Source organism: Heterocephalus glaber, unplaced genomic scaffold (assembly GCF_053883595.1).
Source record: "Heterocephalus glaber isolate CG9 unplaced genomic scaffold, H.glaber_assembly_v1.0 deba00001060, whole genome shotgun sequence".
In the NCBI taxonomy this organism is placed as follows: Eukaryota; Metazoa; Chordata; class Mammalia; order Rodentia; family Bathyergidae; genus Heterocephalus; species Heterocephalus glaber.
This window is the reverse complement of record NW_028258185.1, coordinates 1,596,749-1,622,088: the sequence shown is the minus strand read 5'-3', so window position 1 is coordinate 1,622,088 and position 25,340 is coordinate 1,596,749. Positions and strand designations below refer to the sequence as shown.

The following is a 25,340-nucleotide window of genomic DNA, read 5'->3' as shown; positions in this document are numbered from 1 at the left end:
CAGGGAGATCTCACCATGAGTTTGAGGCCAGCCTGGGCTACATACATCCTGAGTTCAAGCCCAGCCTGGACTACATAGTAAGACCCTGTCTCAGGAAAAAAAAAGAAAAGAAAAGAAAGGAAAAAAAAAAAAAAAAAAAAACAACCAGGCTGGAGACCAGCTGGAGTTATCACAGTATTTAGTTCCCTTCAGGCCCACACCAGACTCAGGCCAACCCCTACAGGTTGGAGCAGTAGGTCACACAGCACTGGTGGAGGAGAGCTGCTGCCCACCCTTTCTCCCTTCTGCTGGTCTAGTCTGCATCAGTTTATCAGGTCAACCAAAAAACACCACTTCTCAAACACAGATCCTAAGGTCCCAAGGTAGCTGTGTGTGTGTGTGTGTGTGTGTGTGTGTGTGTGTGTGTCTCTTTTTATTTTGTATTTGCCCCAAAGTTCAGGAAGCCCTTGCTGGCATTCTTCCTTGGGGGCCCAGAATTTAAACTTAGTCACTGCCCCGAGCCCTTGTTTTAGGAAAGAATGAGATGGCTGTTGCATAACCCCGATGGCCGGTTGCCGGCTGCTGAAGGAAACAGTCTCTCTTCCTTTCTCCTGGAGACTGGGAGTGCTGGGGAAGGATGGGTCAGGAGCAGTGAGCTAGAAGGTGGAGAAAGGGCAGACAAGTGGGTGGAGGCTCAGACCAGTCCCTCCTCAAAGTCCCCTGGGCAGAGCACAGCCTGAGCCTGAGGAATCTAGAAGCCCCACTGGGTGACTGAGGAGAGGGGATAGTCTTCGGGAAAGGAGAACGGAGACAGGCTAACTGGAAGGGCAGAGGTGAGGGTGCGGTGGGGTCTGCTCTCTGGCACTGTCCCCAAGAGCACCCAGAGGAACATCCTGTTCTTTTAACTTTCCCCACCCCACCCCTAGAGTTTCTACTGGCCCATTCCTCCTAGACGTTCCATCAGCTCTCAGCTCTGTGCCTTCAGCCTCTCTCCCAACTCTTCCAGACTGAGGCCCCTCCCATGCTAGGGTTTATGGGAGCTTCCACGCCCAATTTCACCCCTGGTTCCCCTAGGCCGCCCCCTCCCATCTTCTGACCTCGGTCCGGAGCCTCACACACCTGTTTTCTCTACAGACCCCTCTCAGGCCACTCTCTCTGGTCCCCTCCCCAGTCCTCCCCTCGCCCTCCTCTCGGCGGTCTGCCTTCTCCCATCTCATCTCCGTCTTTCCTCTCTCTCCACCTCTGTCCACATCCCTCTCAGGACACCCCCACCCCCTTCTCAGTTCATTCTTGGTCCCCAGCCCTGCACTTCTCACCCCTTCACCCTCCTAACTGAATCGCAGGTCTCTCCTTCCTCCAGCTCCATCTTTCTCTTTTCCCTGCCTCCCCACCCTCCAGTCCCTCCAGCCAGCTGTACAGCTCCCAAATTCCGGGCGAGAGTCCCAGGACAAAACAAGAAAAATCAGAGCAATTTGGGAAGTAAACAGAAACTGGAAAGGAGTGGGGAGAGAAAAGCAAGCGGGGAGGACCCAGGTGGTGGTGTGGGGGGGGACTCTCCGGTCCCACCCAGTTTAGGGAATGCCCCTGCCTTCTCCCCTCTCTCCCCCTTCACCTGGCTCTTAAAGGGCCCGGCCCCTGACCGGCGCTACTTAAGGCAGAGGGGCGGCAGCGGGCAGCAGCTGCGCTTGGACTGCTCTGGAAGGCGTGGACGGGGCAAAACTCCTGACCATGACCCGCAACGGGCTGCTGCCGCCACTGCTGTTGCTAACTCTGCTGCTCGCTGCCTACCCGGGAGACGCCTTGGCACGGTGCCCAGGCTGTGGGCAGGGGGTGCAGGCGAGCTGTCCGGAGGGCTGCGTGGAGGAGGTTGGGGGGCCGCCGCTGGCCGAGAGCTGTGCAGAAGCCAAGGGCTGTGAGAGGAGAGAAGGCCAGCAGTGCGGGGTCTACACCCCGTTCTGCGCCTCGGGACTGCAGTGCCGCCCGCCCGAGGGCCAGGAGGAGCCTTTGCGGGCGCTGCTGATGGGCCGGGGCCGCTGTCGCAGGGCCCGAGCGCCCACGGGTGAGTCCACGACCCGCCCCCGTCCCACCCCCGGGAGCCCAGCAGCGGTCCCCGCGGAATGGGGCACATTTGCGGGAGCAAGGGTAAATGCTGGGGACTAGGAAAGAAATCTGGGGTGTGGCTAGGGGACTTGGAGACAAAGCAGAGAAGTATGGGGCTCTCAACTTTCTTTTTGTTCCCTTTTAATTATCCTTTAAGGGAAAAGGGCTGGAGCCAGGGAATTCAGGGGTTTAGGGGCATCCATGGCCACTCACTGGCCCAGCTCATTCATTGCTGGCCTCCCAAGCTGGAGACAGGACCCAGTTTCCACCTGGAGAAGGGAAGGGGATCCCAGACTCCCCAGTTCTGTCGATGCTGAGAAATGTCTTCCCTTCATCCTACTTTGAAAGCATGGGAGCCTGAGGTCTTAGAGAGAAGATGCCCAGAGCTGGGCAGACAAGGCTGGGATCAGGGGTGGGCTCCTGAGGGCCTGGGGAGGGAGAGGTAGAAAAGAGGGAACTTGACAAACCAGGCTTATAATTTAAACCTGCTCAGAGCCCCCCACCCTCCCTACTCCCGAGAAGAAAAATGAGAGGCTGAGTAAGAGGCACCCCAAAGATGGGGGGCAACGAGATGGGAGGGGGCAGGAAAAGCAAACCGTGCACTGCAGAGGCGCATGAGCTCCTGATTTCTCTCCTGGGAGGGATGGGAAATTAACTTGGAGCTTCTTTCAATCCAAAGAGCCTGAATCCATGCTTATAGGATTCCTCTTAGAAGGGGCGAAGTCCTGTAGTCATGGTTGGGTGCTAAATACAGGGAATGAGGAACAAGACATGAGGTAGGGTGCCTTGGGGGAAAGGGTCAGGGCCAAGACTGTAGGGGAAACTGCTCTTGAGATTTGAGTATAAGGCAATTGAGTGATTGTTTCTGGACATGAAGAGACCAAGAAGGTCCCCTTGGGGGCTCTAATATCTAATTTTATAGCCTGAGCAAAACCCAGCATGATGGCACACGCCTAAAATCACAGTACTTGGGAGGCTGAGGAAGGAGGACTGCCACAAGTTTGATGCCAGCCTGGGCTACATAGTGAGTTCAAAGCCAGCCTGAACTACATAGCAAGACACTGTCTCAAAAAATATATATGGGGGGGCCAGAGATTTAGCTCAGTGGTTTCGCCGCCTGCTGCACAAGTGCAAGGACCCAAGTTCGATCCCCGGTACCAAAAAAAAAAACCAAAAACAAAACAAAATATATATATATGGGGGCCAGGGATTTAGCTCAGTGGTGCTGCTGCCTGCCTCAAAAGTGGAAGGTCCTGAGTCTGATCCCTGGTACCAAAATTAAAAATAAAAATGGGCTAAGGATCAGAGGCACCGGGGCCTGCCCGGCAAATGCAAGATCCTGAGTTCGATCCGTGGTACCTCAAAAAAATATTTTATATATATATATATGCTGGCAAATTCCAGAGAGTGCACGCTCCCCTCCCTGCGTTATCCTAACCTCACCTTATTTCCTCACCCCTTCCCACTCTCCCCACTCCCACCCACCCAACTCTCTCCAGAGCCAGGAGCAACCTGCACATTGAAAACCTCTCATTCCTGGAACCTCTGAAACCTGCTTCAGCCCATCCTGGTTAAGGGCTGAATCCAGATGCTCCCGAGATCACTGATGTTGAACTGGTCTGAGCCACAAGAGACCAAAAGGGAGAGGTCTCCACAGCAGTGGCCCAAAAGTAACTATATCTCAGGCCTGGGAGATGTGGGCTGAGTCACAGCAGGGTCACAGCTAGGACACACATTCCAGTTGGGTCCCTGTTGAGCTCCTACATCTATTACTCTTCTGCTCCATCTCCCTGGTTTGGTGCACCCACTTCTGGCCTCTGGTGGAACAGCTAGTTCTTTTTTACACTAAGCCCGAAGCCTCAAAATAATCAATGGTACTTTGTAGTTGTTCTCAATTTTTTTTTTTTTTTTTTTTTTTGGTACCAGGGATCAAACTGGGAACTTTGTGCCTTCGAGGCAGGCTGTGGAACCACTGAGCTAAATCCCCCGCCCTGTCGTTGTTCTCAAATTCACGTTTTCTTTATTTTTTTTTAAAGAGGCATGAGAAGGGTTTTTAGAGGTAGATATAGGACACACTCAAGGGTGAGTACAGGTGCTCAAAGAAATGAAGTACCTCAATTTTTACTTTTCAAAATGCTTCCCTTTATGCCAGGGGTGGTGACACACACCTATAATCCCAGAACTCGGGAGCTGGGGATTTAGCTCAGTGGTTCTGCCAACTCCCTTGTAAGCACAAGGACCTGAGTTTGATCCCCAGTACAAAAAAAAAAAAATCCCAGAACTTGGGAGGCTGAGGTAGGAGGTTTGAGGCCAGCCTGGGCTACATAGTGAGTTCAAGGCCAGTCTGGACTACAGAGCAAGTCTCTGCCTCAGAACAAAACAAAACACAAACCTGAAAGCAAAAAGCTTCTCCCTTATAAGATTTAAAATTATTCTGGGGAATATTGTCAGGAAAAATAAAATAACTATTTTTCAGAGAAAGAAACTGCAGCAAGGATAAGGTGACAGAGAAAACAGATTCTAACCCTGTCCATTTTCTCCTGATCCATAAAGCCCACTTCAGTGGGTTGGGGTGGGCAAGGCTTTCCTCCACATGGCACTGGTCTTTGGCACCTGGCTGATTTCTGGACTCTTCTCCCATCCCTCCTGTGGCCATAGAGGAGACCCCGAAGGAGAATAAACCCCATGGAAGTGCCACTCGCCCCCAAGATGTGAACCGCAGAGAACAGAAGAATCCAGGAACCTCAACCACTCCCGCCCGGCTGAATCCTGGGGCTGTCCAAGACACTGAGATGGTGCTTCTGGGGCTGGAGGGAGCAGAGGGTGGGAAGCCCTTGGGAGCTTGGAAAAGTCTCCAGTGCCAGTCCTGGGACCCTAGCTAGTGGGGTTCTGAGCCATCATTCTTCCTCCCCCAGGGCCCCTGCCGAAGACACCTAGACTCAGTGCTGCAGCAACTCCAGACTGAGATCTTCCGAGGGGCTCAAACCCTCTATGTGCCTAATTGTGACCATCGAGGCTTCTACCGGAAGCGGCAGGTAAGATGACTCCTCTTCTCCCTAGGACAAGGTCCTGCCTGGAAGTGGAGAAAGGTGCTCACAGAATTTCATAAATAAAGACACTGTCTCTCTGTTTCTGCTTCTTCCAACGTTAGGACCCACACATACACACAGAATAACCAGTCATACATTGTAATGGAGGACTTAAAGTCCCTGAGGAATGATGTTTCCTTGGTTCTCAAACCTGAGGTCTCAGAATCACATGGAAGACTTGTGAGGATGGCTGAGCCCACCCTACCCACAGTTTCTGATTTAATAGGTCTGGGTTAACCTGAGGATTTGTGTTTCTAATACATCCTCTCGTGTGCTGGTGCTGTTGATTTGAGAACACACTGAAAACTACTATTCTTAGTGGGTGAAGAGGGGGGTGCAGGGCGCCTTCCTCAGGGAACTTGAAGGCTTCAGAGTCTCCTTCCATCTCCTCTGCTGGAAGCCTTGGCCTCAACCCTGATCTGTGTGCTCTCCCCACAGTGTAGGTCCTCCCAGAGGCAGCGCCGAGGTCCCTGTTGGTGTGTGGATCGAATGGGCCAGCCCCTGCCAGGTTCTACAGAAGGTGATGGAACCTCACATTGTCCCGCCGGAAGCAGCAGCTAAAGTGGGTTGGGGGCTCCACGCAGCTGTCCTCTAGGGTTACTGGTTGAGTGATGAGTAATTTGGGGGCTCTGGGCCTCATAATTGTCTTCAGGTTCTGTCCCATTGTCCCCCTCACTCCTGGCCCCTTACACATCTAGTTGGAAAGATTGCTGGTGTCAGCTTGAGGTTTTAATAAAGCTATGTTGGGGTCTCTGGTCTATGTCTCTCTGTCCACCTCTCACTGGCCTGGAGCCTGGGCGATTTCCCTACCCCTATGGCAGCACATGCAGAGCCTTTGTCCTTTGTCCCTTCCTGGAGGACCATTCTGAATGCAGGAGACAGTGAATGCTCCAGATAGCAGAGCCACAGGCTCCAGCCCCTCCAGCCTCACCCAGCCACACACTGGGAGTTGGGGATGGGGAGACAGAGATCACGGCCTCCACCAGAGTTTGTGACCTTCTCTCCCACACTGGTCTTTGGACACCAGTGGGGGGAGGAGGAGGAGGATTAATAGTTAATCCCCCGCAGTAAGTCAGCAAGGAGGAACTGTCAAAGCACTTGCATCTGTTACTTCCTATGAAAAAGAAAGGAGGGCCGGGGATTTAGCTCAGTGGTTCCAAGGCCTGCCTCGCAAGCACAAGGACCTGAGTTTGGGCCAGGGATTTAGCTTCAGTGGTTCCGGCACCTTCCTCGTGCAAGCTCAAGGTCCTGAGTTCGATCCCCAGTACCAAAAACAAAAAAGGGGGCCAGGGATTTAGCTCAGTGGTTCCAGCGCCTGCTTCGCAAGCACAAGGTCTCAAGTTCGATCTCCGGTACCAAAAAAACAAAACAAATAAAAAAATAAAAACAAACAAACAAACAAAAAAACAAACAAGGACCTGAGTTTGATCCTCGGTACCAAAAAAAAAAAAAAGAAAGGAAAGTGTTATACAGGCCCCAGAGTGTGAGTTACCTGGACTACCTTATTTCGTGCTGACAAAAATTTGGTGAGATGGAAAATTTTGCCCCTGTTTTTCAGAGGAAGCTTTAAAAGTTTGGGTGCCTTGCTTGAAATAATGAGGTTTGCACCTGGTTCTTCCATAGGTGACAACACCTAGCTCTTCTTCTATGGAGCTAAATAAGTGTTTGTTTGGCCTTCTTCCCACCCCCGTGGTAATTTAGGCAGGTGCAGGGAAGAGCAGATGTCCAGGGGCCCTGGAGGGACTCAAGTATCATGAGTGCCATACCCACAATATTATTGTGCGAATGTATCACACACCCCATCTCATGGTCTCAGGAAGCTGAAAGCAGTGACACTCTCTTCCCTGACCTTTAGCCTGCAGGAGAGGGTGGAGGACGAGCCATGCTAGGTGATGAGCCCTAGAGAGGCAGTCTCCTCCTAGCCACTGGTGGAGCCACTGGTCCTGTGGCAGGGATGACAACAGACTTGGAGCTGGGCAGCTGGGTGGTGGGCAGGGTGTTGAGGGATTCGGCCATCCCTGTGACAACCAGCAGAGTAGAGCCTGGATCTGATAAGCACTGCTTTTAGATAACCTGCTCTGCAGAAAGGACTTTAGTCTTTGGAGCTGACAGATGAGCAGTGTGTCACAAGGGCTCAGCAGGCAGGCAAGCCGTGAAAGATAGAAGAGAGCCAGCCACCGCAGCCCCTCCACACCTGCCATGGAGTCTTGTGGGGCCCGTTTTCGTGTGCAAAGGAGAGAAGGACTGGGAGGGGAGCAGAAGCAGGAGCAGGAGCAGCAACACTCTGGAGAAGGTGAGTCCCCTTGGGAGGGCATAAGATTTAGGCAGGGGTGGGGTAAAGTTGCATTGTTGAGCAGAACCTCCTACTGTCTAACTTCAGTCCTTCCTGCTGAACTGGGAAGTGGTAGGGTGCATGCTCATCTGGCTTCAAACCCCAACACCAATTAAAAAACAAAAACCTTCCTGCTGTCCCGGGAGGCCAGGGAAGGCAGATGCTGGCCTCTGCTTACACTGCCCAGCCAGATGGAGGAGAAAGGAATATTCAGAATGGTGGCCTTGCCTTATAGTTCTACCTCCTTTTTTAGGTACAGGGGATCAAACTCAGGTCCTTGTGCTTGCACAGCAGGTGGCAAAACCACTGAGCTAAATCCCCCGCCCTAATTCTACCTCTTAACTGCAGTGGGTAAAGGGAGCAGCTTCCTGTTCCCTGGGTGCCCTGTTTCCAGTAATATCTTCAGGTTCCCTCTTGTAATGGCTTCCTCACACCCTGCAAAAAGAACTTCCCCTTAGGGCTGTTCTACCCAGGTCACTAGATATTGATTGGTTGGGGGGCAGGGCGGTAGCTGAGTATTCAGAAAGCATTTCCTGGACAGAGGATCCCTCTGGGTCTGCAGAACCGTAACTCCACCCCCTTGAGTGTGCCCTTTGACCCCTTCTCCTAGGAAACACAGAGCCGCCCAGAGCCCCAGACTTGGTGCAATGGACGCAACATATGGAGGTGAGGGACCTCAGAGGTCAGAGGTCAAGATGGACAGGTCATGGGGTGGTAGGAGGCAGGGGTCAAGACTGAGTGACTTGGTGATAAGATGATGCACTGAATTTAAAGATCAGTTTAGAATTAAGGGCCGTGGCTGGGGATGTAGGTCAGTGGCTCTGCACCTGCCCAGCAAGTGCAAGGTCCTGAGTTCACATCCCAGTATGGAAAAAAAAAAGTAGAATTAAGGGCTAATATGGAGGTGTTTGAAACACAGATCCCCAGGGCAAAGACCAAAAGTCAACCAGTATAGTTTCCCTGCTAGGGTGGTCAGAGGTCAGGGATGAGAGTGAGGCTCACAGAGGTGACAGACCCAGAGTAGATCCTTCTGTGCGTGTGTGTGTGTGTGTGTGTGTGTGTGTGTGTGTGTGAGATGAGACAGGGTCTTGCTATGGAGCCCAGGCTAGCTTTAAACTCACAATCTTCCTACCTCAGTCTTCCAAACACTGGGATTACAGACACGCACCACCATGCTCAGCTTACTGCTATTATTCTTGATTCTCACTGCTGCCCCAGGATGCCTGGAGGTAAGTGATGAGCAACACTAGGCAGGAACCATGGCTGCCATCTTTTATCCCTAGCACTTAGCACTGGGCCTAGCATAGAGAGAAGCTTAGTAGATGTTTGGTGAATGAAAGGATGGCTGGATGGGTAGGAGAGTGGGCTCTACCCTGCCTTTGTCCTCAGGCTGTCAAGAGGCAGTTGCTGGAGCAAGCGCAGGGACAGTTGGTGGAACTGCTGGATCAGGCCATGTGGGAGGCTGTACAGTCCTACCCATCACAAGACAGACCTCCATCCTCCAGTCCCTCTGCTTCAATAAACAAGTGAGTTTGAGGATCTAGCAGGCTAGAAAGGACTCTTCCTCCATCACAAGGATCATGAGCCATAAACATGCACCCTTTGGCAGCTTTGGCATGACCTCTCTACTTCCCTTATGGCCTTGTCTTCCTGATACTGGTCTCCACGGTCTGGGCCTTCCTTGTTCTGGCCTGGTCCTGACCTTCCCCTGCTACTACCCTTGGCTTAGAAGTACTGATCTCCCATATGGCCCTGCCCTCTGCCCATTGCTTTCTTCCCTGACCCTGAATAACTGTCTCAATTCAGGACCCGGAAGCCACCCCTTGGGAAACAGAAAGTTTTCATCATCCGAAAGTCTCTGCTTGAGTAAGTCAAGGGTGACGATGGGATGGAACAAAAGAAAGGACTTCAGCTGGCAGTCCAGGACTCATTTCTCATGCCTAGGCTGTAGGTGGTTTGTGGGGAGGTTCTGGAGAGGTTCTCCGAGGCTGTTTCCCCCATTTGCTTGGGCATGGTTATAGAAGATAAGCCGCCAGGATTAGAAGCCTCAGCCACATCCTAGCCCATAGCTGGAAGTTCTGGATGAGTAGGACCCAAGCCCTCATCTGTTAGGGCCTGAGTTAGTCCATTTGACCTTGAGGACTCCACCACACTGACCTTTGTGACCTGTCCCTCCAGTGAGCTGATGGAGGTGCAGCATTTCCGCACCATCTATCACATGTTCGCAGCCGGCCTCTGTGTCTTCATCATCAGCACCCTGGCCATTGACTTCATTGATGAGGGCAGGTAGGCACCCTACCACCCAGACAGGCACACAGATCAATCAGACCACTTGGTCCCTGTACCCCACCTTCCCCTGGACCCAAGAAGGCATATGTCCCTCTTTGATTATTGGACACACGCCAACATGGCTTCCAACAACTTCCCACCTAAAATACTCTTGGATCCTTTCCCTCCCCAGCTTTGGATGGCCCTTGATCTTTCCTTCGAGAGCTAGCTATTATGTAGACATGATGGCCCTCTGAAATTCTTCTCAATGACAATCTTGCCTTGAGGGAGATATAGGTGTGTGTTCCTGCGCGCGGGCACACACACCCACACACCCCCCACACACTCCTTCATTCAAGTAACCTCCATTGAGTATCTATTGAGTACCAGCCCTGGGGGCCAGGGAGGCGATGAGGCAGCCCCCATCCCTGACTATGAGCCAGTTCCAATATTGTGGGGAAAATAGATGTGCACACAGTGCTTTGGCAGGTTGTTTTTCCAACAGAGCACCGTCCTCATTCTGAGGATGAGCCTTGGAAGCTGTTGATCCCTAGGGGCCTGTATTTTTGCATCTACCCACCTCACCCTAAATTGGGCTTTGGAAGCAGTAAAAGGAGGAGAGCCAGAATCTCCAGGTTCAGCAGTAGCATTTCTTTTTGGTAAAATTTTTATTAATTATGAGTTTTACAAGAATAAAATCTCAGTAAAAAAAATCAAATAGGTCTAGGGGTTCAGTTCAGTGGTAGAGCACTTGCCTAGCATGTGCAAAGCCCTGCACAGGGTGGAGGGGAGCGTTGGGGGCTGGGGGAATCTCCAATACACCTTTTATTATAAAGTGACAGTGCTTCACTCCCTCAGTCTATGACCACTCCCTAGCAGTAACCATTTTTAACAGTTTTTTGTGGTTTTTTTGAGGCAGGGTCTCCTTTGTAGTCCAGGCTGGCCTCAAACTCACAGTGATCCTCCCCGCTAAGCTTCCTGAGTGCTGGGATTACAGGCGTGCACCACCATGTCCAGCAAAGAAGCATACTCTTTTTGTTTGTTTCTTTGTTTTTTTTGTGGGTTTTTTTGGTACTGGGGATCAAACTCAGGGCCTTGACCTTGCCAGGCAGACACAGCGCTACTGAGCTACATTCCCAGCCTGAAAACATACACTCTTAACTAGGGACAATCTGTGTTCTGTTAGCTTGAGTCTACAATACAGACACTCCAGAGAAACAAAACTAATGATAATCAAAGTTAAATTCTAACTACCCTATATCCTAACACCTGTGATATACAGAGTATTGAGCCCTTTTAAACACCATAGAACTCACAGAGGGCTCTAAAGGTCATTTAGGGTTTCCTCTGGCAATGCCCTGCCCCCAAAGTCCTGGGTCGCAGAGGCGCCATCCTGAACACCTTGGGAGATGTACCATACAGCTGTATCAAGACACCTCAGATTATCTTCCAAGAGCAGTGACTAAAGAGGAACAGGACAAGGATGAGCTACAGTTTTGCCTACTTTCTCTATTTCCCCTACCCCAAGGCTGGTACTAGAGTTTGACCTACTGATCTTCAGCTTCGGACAGCTGCCCTTAGCACTGGTGACGTGGGTCCCCATGTTCCTGTCCACTCTGTTGGTGCCTTACCAGGCCCTGTGGCTGTGGGCAAGGCCCCAAACCGGGGGCTCCTGGACCCTGGGGGTGGCTCTGGGCTCTGTGCTGCTGGCTGCCCATGCTTCAGTGCTCTGCATCCTCCCTGTCCACGTGGTCGTAAAGCATGAGCTGCCTCCAGCTTCCCGCTGCGTGCTGGTCTTTGAACAGGTGAGGGTGAGCCCTGCTATGGGACTGGGGGGGGTAGGGAGTTGCACCACAAGGAGGGCCCATGTGAGGAAGACAGGGGATACAGTATTGGCAGGAATGGGGCTGACTATGAGGATCTGAGAGAACCCAGGGGCTCCAAGAACACAAATGGAAAGGGGCTGCTAAGCAAACATAATCTGATTCCGCAGAGTTATATAGGATTAGTGATAGAAGGTCCCACCTTGGTCTCCCCCTTTCCCTTTTGTCACAGGCAACTGTCTGTGTTGGGTTATAATTCTACTTGACTAAACCAGATAGGCTCTGACCAGACAGATCTTACACTCTGCTTGCCTTTGCAATAAACAAGAACACAGAGAGGTTGAGTGATTTTCTCAGAGCCACTCGGCAATTTGGCCTCCCTTCCACTCCACTTCAGGTCAGGCTCCTGATGAAAAGCTACTCCTTCCTGAGAGAGACCTTGCCTGGGACCCTTCGTGTCAGAGGAGGTGAGGCCTTCAGCCAGCCCTGTCACAAGCTCAGTCCTCTTAGCCAGTTGAATGAAGCCAGCAATTGCAATGAAGCTCTGCCTCCCCAAGCTATCTTACCCAACAGACCCAGTTCTGGCCTCCAGTTAGGCTCTGTGGGCTTAGTCATTAGGGTTCCCAGGCACCACTTCAGAGAGATGCATTCTGTTACCCAGGACTTTTGATACTTTCCTATTCCCACTCCTGCCTGCAAAGACCCAGGGTTGAGAATGCATATGAGGAAGACAGGAAAGAAGAGCAAACAGAATGGGTCATGGCTCTTGTGGCTGCTAGGTGAAGCTCTGGCCATAGTAGGCTCTGCATTGAAAAATGGGGTGCCTGCAATAGAAGCAAAAGAAAGGGTGTAAACTGGTGTGGTGGCATATGCCTTTAATCCCAGCATTCTGGAAAGCTGAGGCGGGAGGATCACTGGTTCAAATCCTGCCTGAATAACTTAGCCAGACTCTGTCTCAAAATTTAAAAAAATAAAAACAAAGGACTAGGAGTACAACTCCATGAAGGCCCTGAGTTTGATCTCAAGTACTGAGAGAGGGGGAGCAGACCCTCTGTCCAGCCCCTTACCCATCCACCTGTCTACTCCCCAATCTCACTCCCTTTTTCAACAGCCAGCTCACCAACCCCCATGCCCACTCTCTGCCCACCCCTCCTGACCCATCCTTCTCACTCCTCCCCAGGTGAAGGGCGCTGGACCCCCAGTTTCTCCAGCTACCTCTACTTCCTCTTCTGTCCCACACTCATCTACCGGGAGACTTATCCCAGGTGAGACTTGTAGCCCTTTCCCAAGTTCCTAGGCCCACCAGGAACCTTGCTCTTTTGCTTTCCTCTTCATGAGGTCCTTTCTTCTCCAGGCCCTGGCCCCTTGCTCAGGAGGCATCCCCCAATAAAGATGGGAAGGAAACAGGAAGTAGACTACCCCTTCTCCTCGCCCAGCCCATGTCACTAGGATGATCAACTGTCCTGGTTTGACCAGCCCATTATGATTTTAGTGCTGAAAATCCTACACATCCCAGGAAACCCTGCATGGCTAGTCATCTTAGTTGATACCCAAGCTAAAAATTCAGTTGCCATCTTTGTTATGGGAAGTGTTCTAGAGCCACATCTCCCCAGATAGTCCACTCAGGCCTGAGCAACGGAAGGAACTGTAGAGACAGGGTTGCAGGCCTGAGCAGAGAGGGACAGAAAAGGCTGAGAAACATATCAATCCTATTGCTGCTGCAGGACTTCCAGTATCAGGTGGAATTATGTGGCCAAGAACTTTGCCCAGGTCAGAAGACGGGGGAGAAGATGGTCAGCTGTGACTCACAGTGGCTGGGGTTACTCCCAGGAGTGTGGTAGGGGATGCCTGGGAGGGAATGAGGCTGGTTCTGAGGGGCAATGGGGCAGAGCCTGGGCCAGACCCTGGGCCAGACCCTGGGCCAGACTCCAATCCAGAGTGAAGAGCCAGTGTCCCCTCGGAGCTGTGCAACCTGGCTCCCTCTGCAGGCCCTGTGCTGTGTGCTTTATGCCTGCTTCATCCTGGGTCGCCTCTGTGTTCCCGTCTTTGCCAACATGAGCCAGGAGCCCTTCAGCACCCGTGCACTGGTGCTCTCAATTCTGCATGCCACACTGCCAGGTAAGTCCTTTGAGGTGGGAGGAGACTGGCCCTGGGGAGGGCTGGGCAGGCAAGGCCTTGCTCTGTACCTCCATCAATTTCAATGGCTCCTCCTTCTGAATTTCCTCTCCCACCTGTCCCCTCTTGTATGTGCTCATGGCTACCATCCCAGCTCAGCCTCTTAACCTACCTCCCTACCACCTGAAACTTCCCTCTCCCAGCTGTACCTGACACTGCCGCCCAGGTGAACTTCCCTAATGGTACTATGAATTCATCATTCCCTATATTCTTTCAAACAGCAATGATTCCCCACTGCTGGCATGTCCAGATAAAATTTAAACCCTTGTCTGGCATTCAAGGCCCCAGGCCATCTTATCCTACCATAACCCCAGTTTTCCCCTGAAAGACACGTGCTTCCATACCTCAGGACCTTTGTTCATCTGGGTCCTTCAGCTCGAAATTCTCTTCCTCCGTTTTCCAGCCATGCATCTATCTAGTTCCTTCTTAGAGGTCTATGATTGAGTTAACCTCCACCCCTTTGGGAAGCCTTTCTCCTCTTCCTCCTCCCCCCTTCCTCTTCTAATTCTTCTTGTTATCATCCTTCTCTTCTTCCTCCTCTTCCTCTTTCTCTTCATCTTCTTGTCTTTTTCAAGACATTGTTGCTTCACTTAGGCTGGCCTTGAACGCCTTGGCTCAAGTGACTTCAGTCTCCTGAGTAGCGGCACACCACCTTACCTGGCTGTCTTCCTTGTTTACCATAAATTATGATGACCCACCCATACCTTTGCACTCCCAAGCACATCAGTGGCTGCCATGCTTCATTCCTGTTGCATTAATCTTATTGGCGAGTTGGACATGTCTCTCTGTCTCTGTCTCTGTGTGTCTCCCCAGCCAGTCTGTGAGCTCCTAAGGTCAGGGACTGTGTGATTTATCTCTATTCCCAACATCTGGCATGCAGTAGATGCCAAATAAATATTCACCAGCAAATGGATACATTAACAAATACATGAATATGTGAATGACTGATGAATGCTTGGTAAGATCTGATTGTAGCCCTTATCCCCACCGCCAGGCATCTTCATGCTGCTGCTCATCTTCTTCGCTTTCCTGCACTGCTGGCTCAATGCCTTCGCTGAGATGCTACGATTTGGAGACAGGATGTTCTACCGGGTGGGGCCTGGACCAGGGCCAGCTGGGAGCTGGAGTCAGGGAGGGCTGAGAAGGAATCAGAAGAGATGGTGGCTATGTTGGGTGTTACCTTGCTGCATTGTTGGTCTCCCACAATGAGCAGTGTAGGCCCCTAGATGTGTGACGATGCTACCCCTCCACTGCCTGATAGCCAGAGCTAACTGCCTCCGTGTGAATGGAGCAATGGAATCTTCGGCTCCACAAAGACGGAGGCCCTAGTCCTGAAGAGGGAGTCGGGAAAGTGCTGCTGTCTCTATTCAGCCAGAAGCCAGCCCTTTTGGGGCACAGAGGGGCATGGTGTAGGCAGCAGGAGCAGGGAGACTCGGGAGAAGTGGGGGACTGGGATGTTCATCTCCTTTTCCCAACCTGGCCCCATTCCCTCCACAGGACTGGTGGAACTCAACATCCTTCTCCAACTACTACCGAACATGGAATGTGGTGGTCCATGACTGGCTGTACAGCTATGTGTATCAGGATGGGTTGTGGGTATGGGCCCTGCAGACCCCTTCAGCTCCCTCTGTTAATGGGGGCTGTCCAAGGAACCCTCTCCTTTCCTGACTCTTCACCAGCTTCCCTGTCCAGACCCAAGAACTCTGTTGACTTAACCTGTCCCCATTCTACCCAACCCGGTGTGCAGAAAGTCCACCTTAGGTCCATTTTTTCCCTTCTTACCCTTCAAAGAAACATGTATGTAGCAACTCTCAGTTACCAAGGATTTTTACATACATCTAATCAGCACAGTGACCCTGAGGAGTAAGAATTATTATATCCCCATTTAAAAATTGCAGCTAAGGCCCAGTGGGATAATACAATGTCCTTAAGTAAGGCTGATGTTGGCCCTTCTGACCTCCGGTCCCATATTCTTTTCATTGCACCACACTCCCTCCTGGGGACCCTTCATGGAGTGGCTTGGGGAGACTCACTCCTCACTCCCCCTCATCCTGCCAGCTCGTTGGTGGCAGGGCCCGAGGGGCAGCCATGATGGGTGTGTTCCTGATCTCCGCGGTGGTGCACGAGTACATCTTCTGCTTCGTCCTGGGGTTCTTCTACCCCGTCATGCTGATGCTCTTCCTTGTCTTTGGGGGTGAGCTTGGCCTCTGTGCCACTGGAGGGGAGCCAGCCAGAGAGGGGAGGCCAGGGAAGCTGATGGGGAAGCTGCTGGTCTTGAGGACCAGGTGGGGGAGAGTCTGGGGAGCAGCGAGCGAGGCAGCACTGGGAGCCAGCAAGGGAGGATTCTGGGGCTTTCCTGTTCCATTGCTTTCCAGTGCCTGAGAAGGAGAAAGCTGGGCACAGGGACCTGCAGTTGGAGTGACAGCCTTTTCTCCTTCACCAGTGCTGCTGAACTTCACGATGAATGACCGCCACACAGGCCCTTCGTGGAATGTGCTGATGTGGACCATGCTCTTCCTGGGCCAGGGCATCCAGGTCAGCCTGTACTGCCAGGAGTGGTATGCACGACGGCACTGTCCTCTGCCCCAGGTAAGAGAACACAGCCCTCACCACATCCTCATCAAGAGGACCGAGCAGCCAGCCTCTGTTTTCTCCAGTTGAAAACCAGGGTCAGTGTCAGGGACTGGTTTGGGGAAATAGGCTCCCCCATTGTTGGATCTACAACATGGATCACCAGAGCAATCTCCTTCACAATCTACCCTTTTCCAGCAGACAACCTTCTGGGAACTGGTGACACCTCGATCTTGGTCCTGCCATCCCTAGAGGTCAGGGTAGCTGCATTGCCCAGATGACAGCACCAAGCTTTTCTCTTCTCTGCCTGCCACGCCTGGGGCTGGAGCTCTACTCCGCACCTCCAGACCTGCTCTGAGTTGAGGGTCTGCATGGAGGACCCAACCTGGAACCATAGGGGCTCTGATCTGGGTACCTATAGGCCGCTAAGCACGGATCAGCATGAAGTGACTCTGGACCACCCATCTCCATGGATTGGGCACAGGTTACCCTCCCACCTCAAGGCTGTGCAGATCTGGGGAGTCTTGAGGGAACGATAAAGATCTGGTGAATGGGCTGGGGATTTAGCTCAATGGTTCCACTGCCTGACACAAGGTCCCGAGTTCGATCCCTGGTATCAAAAAAAAAATTTGGTGAACATGGGGTGCTTGGAGGAATGGGAGGCACCAAGGATTGAGAAGGGTTTGGTTCTTAACTTTGTACTCCTCTTAACACAATAAAGTCTTTGTCTCCCTTTTTACTTATTCATTTGCCTTTGTGGACATCCCCTTGGTGACAGGCACTGTTGGACAGGGGAGGTCTGCAGAGACAGGACTTTGTGGTGAGCACTGAGGTGTAACTCAGCACTTGCCTTGCATGTGGGAGACCCTGGGTTCAACCCCCAGCATTTCCCCGAAAAACTTTCATGCCAGGGAGGGTCTGAGGGGACAGCCTGCTTACCTGCCTTACCTTCTCTATGCTACCCCCTCTCTCTGAACCCCCATCTCAACCCTCTCCCACCTTTTCTCCTTCTCCAGTTCCAGTCTTGCATTTGTCACTTTCCCCTCAGTGGGACAAAACACCTGAAACCCACAATTTAAGGGAGAAAATGTTTATTTGGCTTATGGTTTCAGTCCCTGTTTAGCTGGCTCCAAGGCAGAAATGGCATGATGCAAGGGCCTGGTGGAAGGAAGCTGCTCAGCCCCTGGCAGCCAAGATACAGAGAGAGAAGGGAGAAACCAAGGACAAGAACATACCTTGTAATCGGCTGTGGGGGCACCCGCCTGTGATCCCAGCACTCGGGAGACTGAGGCAGGAGGATCATTGCGAGTTCCAGGCCAGCCTGGGTTCCATAGTGAGTTCAAGACCAGCCTGGATTACATGTCTCAAAAAACCAAAATAAACAAAGAAGTAGCCAGGGATTTAGCTCAGTGGTTTCATCGCCTGCTGTGCAAGCGCAAGGACCCCAGTTCGATCCCCAGTACCAAAACAAACAAACAAACAAAACAAAACAAAACAAGTAAAAATATTTGCATACAGAATTGTTCCAGAAACCAGACTCTGTGGTCTGTCTTCCCCACAGAGATTTCCTGCATAACCCGGCTCTGGGAAGACCTCTGGGTATGGAAAGGGTTGTGGGGTATTAAGTGCAGAAATGAGGTTTAAACAGCAGAGTCCCTAAGGAAGAGATGGAACACCTATGTTTTCATATTTCAACAGTGCATGTGACATCTTTTCATATCAGTAAGTATAAATCTATTTCATCCTTTTAAATGACTGCATGAGATTACACTGCACATAGTCTATAATTCACCTAATTACATATATTTCAACTATTTCCAGTATTTTGCTTTATAAACAATTCTATGACAGGGGTGGGGATTTAGCTCAATGGTTCCACCGCCTGCCTCGAAAGCGGAAGGACCCGAGTTCGATCCCCGATACAAAACAAAAAACAAAAAACAATTCTATGACAAACATGTTCACGTATATACACATCATTGTGAACTTTCCTATGGGAATTTTCTGGCACCAGAATTACTAAAACACAGGCTTAATTAAAATGTTCACACTATCACACTTCCCTCTAAAAAGCTTATATGAGATTACAGTATGTGATGTTGCCCATTTTCCCATTCCCTTTCAGATTCTGGGTTTTGTCAACGTTTTAATTTTTGCCTATCTGTTTGTTTGGGGTTTTTTTGGTTCCGGGGATAGAACTCAGGACCTTGCGCTTGCAAGGCAGGCAGTGGAACCACTGAGCTAAATCCCCGACCCAACTTTTGCCTATCTGACAAGCAGAAGATTGTATCTTTTTTGTTTGTTTGCTTTTGTTTTAAATTTTAAAAAACTTTATTACAGTACAAGATTGTTGTTTTTATTTTGCATTATATACATTATTTTTAGAGATGAATATATTTTACTTTTTTTAGTTGAATATATTTTCTATGCATACCAACCATTTTTAACTATTTTACTTTTTATTTTGTGTGTTTATTCTGACTAGCTAGGCTTTTACATTTTTACTTATTTATTTTATTTATTTATTTATTTATTTTTGGTTCCAGGGATTGAACTCAGAACCTTGTGCTTACAGGGCAGGTGCAGTGCCACTGAGCTAAATCCCTGGCCCTTTTACTTATTTATTTTATTGATTGCAGTAGTGAGGATTGAACCCAGGGCCTCATAAATGCCAGGCAAATGAACATATAACTGTACCACTTAGCTACATCTGCAGCCCTTTTATTTTATTTTTGAGACAAGGTCTCACTAGGTTGCCCAGGCTGGCCTGAAACCTCTGATCCTCCTGCCTGTCTCCTGAGTAGGTAGGATTACAGGTGTACACCCACAAGGCCAGCTCCTCCTCTTTGTATGCTCTCTTCTCTATTATGATTCCATAGTGGAATAAGTGATACTTTTTTTGTATGTGGTCCTGGAGATCAAACCCAGTGCCTTGTTCATGCCAGGCAAGCACTCTACTACTGAGTTTCATGCCCAACCCTGATTTCATTTCCTATATCATATTGTATATACTTTACTCATTCTATGTTTTTGCTTGTTAGATCAAGTTACCTTTTTTTTGGTACTGGGGATCGAACTCAGGACCTTGCACTTTCAAGGCAGGCAGCAGAACCACTGAGCTAAATCCCTGGCCCAGATCAAATTACTATTAGTTCCACCTCTTGCTCCATTGTTATTTTGGAAATTCTATTATACTTTCCCATTCCTTTAATAATTCCCTTCCCTTCCCAGCACAAATACTCAAACACATATTTCCTTACCATTATTTCAAAATATACCAATTGTTTCTTCCATTAAGATGTGTCAGCTGAGTGTGGTGGTGTACACCTGTAATCCCAGCACTTGGGAGGCTGAGGAGGAGGTCAAGAGTTCAAGGCTAGCTTGGGCTACATAGTGAGATTATGTGTCCACAAAATAACAATGACAAAAAGATGTTTCATTTCTTGCTAGTTCTACCAGTAAGAGATATACTTTTTTTTCCTTCTTTCCTTTTTTTTTTTTTTTTTGGTACTGGGGATCAAACTGGGGACCTTGTGCTTGCAAGGCAGGCAGCAGAACAACTGAGCTAAATCCCAGGCCCAAGAGATATACTTTTGATATACTTTTACTCATGTCTATCTGTCTACTGAGATAATATGCTACTTATGGTTCTGTATATAATTCAATGTCTGTCCATTTGCATGAGCATTTAACTATACCATGTTTAGTATTTATTCATGTTAACAATATTAAATATTAAATTAGCTGCTCACCACTTGTTCTTAATTCTGTTTTTTTCTCCTATCTTGATTTCTCTGGGGGTTTTTTTCCTTAAGAGAAGGTAGAATTTTTCTAAACTTGCTCTTGAGGGCACTTTATGACAATATGACACCAAGAAGAGTGCTAGAGCACTGCCACTTATGATGAAATTATGGGACGTACATATCAATACTTCAGACAAGAAGAAGCACATACAGCTCTGTCTTTCATATTTGGTGACACTCATTGTTCCCCAGTCCAGCGAGCACACCTGTGCCCAGCATCCTGGCTGAGATAGCATCTCTTCCTAGAAACCAAATATCTTCAAATTTTACATGTAGCTATCATGAGTAGTGATTTCTTCAGTTTCATAGAAACTAATACCTATTAATTTCAATTAGGTCATATTCATATTCCACTGTGTGAAAAGTCTTTGAACTATAGTAACAGCTGTGTTTACAATAGTTTGTATTATCAGTTGACTTTCATTGGTTGCGGGGGTTTTTGTTTTGTTTTTTTGGTACCAGGGATCGAACTCGGGACCTTGCTCTTACAAGGCAGGCAGCGGAACAACTGAGCTAATACCCAGCCCCATTGGTTGATTTTTTAGAAGAATTTTGGAAGTATCGAAGAATGTTTTATAATCATTGTGCCATTAAACATTTCAATGTAGTATAAAAGTATCTAAAGATATTATCGATTCATGCTATTTAAATTTTTAAATAATGTTTTACACCAAAAGAATATCAATGTCTTGGTACTTAAGAATACCATGGCCTACTATACTATGAAAACTAATATTGTGATCTCAGTTTCTTCTTCAGAATTCTTCAATTAGGTAAGGCACAGAGATGCTTGAATTGTTACTCTAGTTCTTTTCTCTCTGGGGAAATGACATATAAATTTCTTCCCTTTAAAGAAAAATTAAGAAGGAATATTCATCTTCCTAATACTTTCTCATTATCCTTATAATAAAATACAATTCTTAGGTGGATCACCCCTGTAATCCCAGCACTTGGGAACCTGAGGCAGGAGGATTGCTGCAAGTCTGAGGCCAGCCTGGGCTACATAGTGAGTAGTAGGCCAACCAGAACTACATAGAGAAACCCTGTCTTGAAAAAACCAAAACCAATAAATAAATAAATAAATAAAATACAGGGCCAGGGACTTAGCTCAGTGGTGCCGCCGCCTGCCTCGCAAGCTCAAGGTCCTGAGTTTGATCCCTGATACTAAAAAATAAAATAAATAAAATATAACTCTTTACTCTGGCCGAAAGACTCTCCACTAGCAATGCCCTGGTTACCTCTACAGCCCCATACGGTACCACTCATCTCCTTGTCACAAGGCATCAGCTACTCATCTTTGTGGTTCCTGAATTGCTAGGCTTTTTTCCAACCTCGAATCTGCACAGCCTGATCTTTTTACTAGGAACACTCCTCTTCCTGAGCACTGAAGCCTGGCGCATCTTGCCATTCAGAAGACAATTAAATTCCTACCCTCTAGACAGCCTTGTCCTGGCCATGCCATCTGTTGGAACTCCCTAGTGATTTCCTGTCCCACTACCCGATGTACAGATTTCTCACTTTTACTACTGAATAATTTTTTTCATTTACTTTTTTTTTGGTACCGCGGATCGAGCTTGGGTCCTTGCTCTTGAGCAGCAGGCGGCGAAACCACTGCACTAAATCCCTGGCTCACTTACTTATTATTTTTTTCTTTTGCCCCTCCTGCTGCAATGCCTGCCCTATAATTATGCCATGAAAGGAGGAACTTTGCCTTATTGTTATATCTCCATTCCTAGAATAATTCCTGGCATGTAGCTGGCACTCAGGAAATATTTGTTATTTGGGTGGACGAATGAAATAATAATTAATGATCATTCATATCACTTGTGACAGGAAGGAATTGCATTAATTCTTCCCGTGATCTTGTTCCTCGGGCTTATGCAGATTCTCCTCTCTGGGGCGTTTTTGCCTCTTGCTGCATGTTCACATCTGTCTAAGGTGATTCCATTCTGTGTATCAACTCTCAAAACAATGAAATCAAACATATTCATGAGATGATACTGTTGTCAATTTTTCAGTCTTTATATCGCTTTTTCACTCTTATGAATCCTTTTTTTTTTTTTTGGTACCGGGGATCGAATTTGGGCCCTTGTGCTTTCGAGGCAGGAGATGGAACCACTGAGCTAAATCCCCAGCTCTTTTTTTTTTGGTACAGGGGATTGAACTCAGGACCTTGTGTTTGTGTTTGTGAGGCAGGCGTGGTGCCACTGATCTAAATCCCAGCCCTTAATGAATCTTAATCTAGACAAATATGTCAATGTCTCCATGTATGGATAGTTTATATGTCTTTATGCAGGCACATGATGGTTGATCTATTCCAACATCACAGAGATTCTCTTTCTCTCTCACTCTCTCTCTCTTTTTTGAGACAAAGTCTTGGTGTGTAGTTCAGGCTGGCCTTGAATTCATTATATAGCCCAGTAGCCCAGGCTGTCCTCAAATTCACAGTGATCCACCTGCCTCAGCCTTCCAAGTGCTGGGATTACAGGCGTGTGCCACCAAGCCTAGTGAGATATTCTCTTAGAATTATCCCCAGTGGCCTTATTGTTTTACTCGTTTAATAGTCCCCAAATTTATTTTTGTGGAGGTTATATACAGTTTTTTTCCCATGTAGATATCCAATGGAGCTGTCCATTTCTCACTACATTACCATGTCATATTTTGCATGTATCAGATGAGTTTCTTTCAGGACTGTCTCTCTTATCCTCTTGGTCATTAAATCTGTGTGTAAGCCAACACCACATTGTCTTAATTAGATAACATCGTATATATGAATATGATTAATTATAGTTTTCAACAATCTTGACATCTGGTACTATGAGTCCTCTAGCTTTGTTTTTTTCTTCCTCCTTAGGATTCCCTTGGCCATTCCTAAATCTTTATATTTCCATATAAAATTTTCATTTCAGCTTATCAGTTTCTTTTTTTTTTCTTGATACTGGGGATTGAACACAGGTCCTTGAGCTTGCGCAGCAGATGGCAAAACCACTGAGCTAAATCCCCGGCCTTAGCTTATCAGTTTCTAATCAGTGAACAAAAACCAAAGGACTCTGGATTTTTTGTTTGTTTGCTTTTTGTACTGGGGATCAAACTCACAACCTTGAGCTCGCAAGGCAGGCACAGTGCTGCTGAGCTAAACCCCCAGCCCAAGGGCTCTGGATTCCTTACAGATCTCTAGTGTCATCAGCTTTTGGGTTCTGAAGAAATCCAGATTATTGGTGTCCTGAACAAAGAATTGGACAAGACATGTGGAAAAGGTAGCAAGGGTGTACCTTTATTAAAGGTGGAAAAGAAGCACTGATTTCTCTGTTTTAGAACCAAATCTTCCTTGAGTATTTTCTTCAGGTGAGGTATGGGATTGATATCATTCAGATATCCAAGTTTTTTGGCCTGGGGATTTAGCTCAGTGGTTTGACCACCTGCCTCGCAAGCGCAAGGACCCAAGTTCGGTCCCCGGTACCAAAAAAAAACACCAAAAAAACCCTCAACAGACATCCAAGTTTTTGTGGGGGTTTTTTGCCCCTGACCAGGGAATGCTTTTTATAGCTGAGTGTAAGACTCCTGGGTAGCTAGCCTTTTCTCCCTGTTTCCTCACGTTTAGTGTCCAATGTTGCAGTTGAAAAGTTCTATGCCAATCTGATCTATTTTCCTTTGTAGATAACTTGCTCTGTCTAGAAAGGTGAAAATTTTTTTCTTCAATCTCAGAAGTTAGGAGTTTCATAACTACATGTTTGTTTTTTCATGTATCTTCCTGTCCCCTTTCAGTCTGAAAGCTCAGAACTTTCCTCAGGTTAGCAAGATAGTCCTCTATTCCTTAATTATTGCCCCTCCTCCATCTTATTCTTCTCCCTCTTTTGGAACTAATCTATTTGAATGTTAGGACTACCGGACCTATTCTCCAAGTCTCACATTTTTTTCATTATTTCCATTTCTTCATTTTATTTGCTCTGTGCTTTGAAATATTTTTTCCACTTGTTCTTCCAAGCCACTAATTTGAGTCTCAGCAGTGACCGTTCTCTCTTTCAATACATACACTAATTGTGTTTTTTTAAATGAACAGAATGGTTTTTAGTTCGGGGGGGGGGTTGGTTTCATTTTCCTTTTTTTTTCCCTTAAATTCTTTTATTGGTACATTTTAGGTATACAATACATTTACATTTATCATTGGGTGTTTGTACCTGTACACGCTGTATCTTGGTTATTTTTTCCCCATTCCCTGTCCTCCCTTCACCCCCTCCACCCTTCCCTATTTACAAAGACTTTGTTTCCATTTTTTCCTTTTCTCATAATTTTTTCTTTCCCTTCTTTTCTTTCACCTTCCTCTCCCACATCCCCTACCCATTTGAGCCTTTTCTTCCTACTTCAAATTATGAATTATTCATTTTAATCATTTTAATCCTTATTTACACTTTCAATTTCTCACATCAGAGAAACTATTTGGTATTTACATGTGTGTCCTATTTATTTCACTTAAGAGTATGGCCTCAATGTGCATCCATTTAGCTATAAATGTCTCTAGTTTCTCGTTCTTTGTGGCTGGGTAGTACTCCATTCTATAAAAAAAAAAACCCACATCTTCTTTATCCAGTTTCCAGTCGATGGGCACTTGGGCTGTTTCCAAGCTTTTTGCTATTACGAACCATGCTGATATAAACATGGGTGCACATATATTGCTGTGGTATGATTCTTTTAATTCTTTTGGGAAGATACCCAGGAGGGGAATAGCTGGGTCAAATGGGACCTCTAGTCCTAGTTCTTTGAGGTATCTCCACACTGATTTCCACAGTGCTTGCACCAATCTGCACTTCCACCAGCAATGAGAAGGGTTCCTTTCTCCCCACAGCCTCGCCAACATTTATTATTGGTTGATTTCTTGATTGCAGTCATTCTTTCATTATCTCAGTGTTGTTTTCATCTGCATCTCTCCAATGACTAGTGATGTTGAACATTTTTTCATGTGTTTATTTGCTGCTTTTACTTCTTTGTCTGAGAAATGTCTGTTCATTTCAGATGCCCATTTTTGAATTGGGTCTTTGAATTTGGGGGGTCTGATTTTTTTCAGTTCTTTATATATTCTATATAGTAGTCCTTTGTCTGAGGTACAGCTGCTGAAAAATTTTTCCCACATTGTAGGTTGTCTCTTAGTTCTGTTGGTAGTTTCTCTTGCAGTGCAGAAGCTTTTTAACAAGATGAGATCCCA

General features: G+C 48.0%; 2 protein-coding genes across 4 annotated transcripts; both read left to right on the top strand.

The window, feature by feature from the left end:
• The first annotated feature begins 705 nt into the window (after window positions 1-705).
• On the top strand, window positions 706-5,924 carry Igfbp6 (insulin like growth factor binding protein 6). Its single transcript, XM_004872712.3, has 4 exons — window positions 706-2,038; window positions 4,738-4,874; window positions 4,995-5,114; window positions 5,607-5,924. The coding sequence occupies exons 1-4, from the start codon at window positions 1,708-1,710 to the stop codon at window positions 5,727-5,729; spliced, it is 711 nt and encodes a 236-aa protein (XP_004872769.1). The 5' UTR covers window positions 706-1,707; the 3' UTR covers window positions 5,730-5,924.
• A 1,153-nt stretch (window positions 5,925-7,077) lies between these two features.
• Window positions 7,078-17,072, top strand: Soat2 (sterol O-acyltransferase 2). 3 transcript variants are annotated; one of them, XM_004872714.3, is made up of 15 exons: window positions 7,078-7,461; window positions 8,111-8,166; window positions 8,890-9,026; window positions 9,307-9,366; window positions 9,679-9,786; window positions 11,297-11,573; window positions 11,989-12,058; window positions 12,772-12,856; window positions 13,316-13,361; window positions 13,580-13,709; window positions 14,761-14,858; window positions 15,264-15,362; window positions 15,825-15,960; window positions 16,210-16,355; window positions 16,536-17,072. In XM_004872714.3, the coding sequence occupies exons 1-15, from the start codon at window positions 7,368-7,370 to the stop codon at window positions 16,587-16,589; spliced, it is 1,596 nt and encodes a 531-aa protein (XP_004872771.2). In that variant the 5' UTR covers window positions 7,078-7,367; the 3' UTR covers window positions 16,590-17,072. The 3 variants fall into 3 exon arrangements, with proteins under 3 accessions (XP_004872771.2, XP_004872772.2, XP_087065855.1); XM_004872715.3 differs by having other exon boundaries at window positions 7,224-7,461; window positions 16,539-17,072; XM_087209729.1 differs by lacking the exon at window positions 9,679-9,786 and having other exon boundaries at window positions 7,225-7,461.
• The last annotated feature ends 8,268 nt before the right edge of the window (window positions 17,073-25,340 follow it).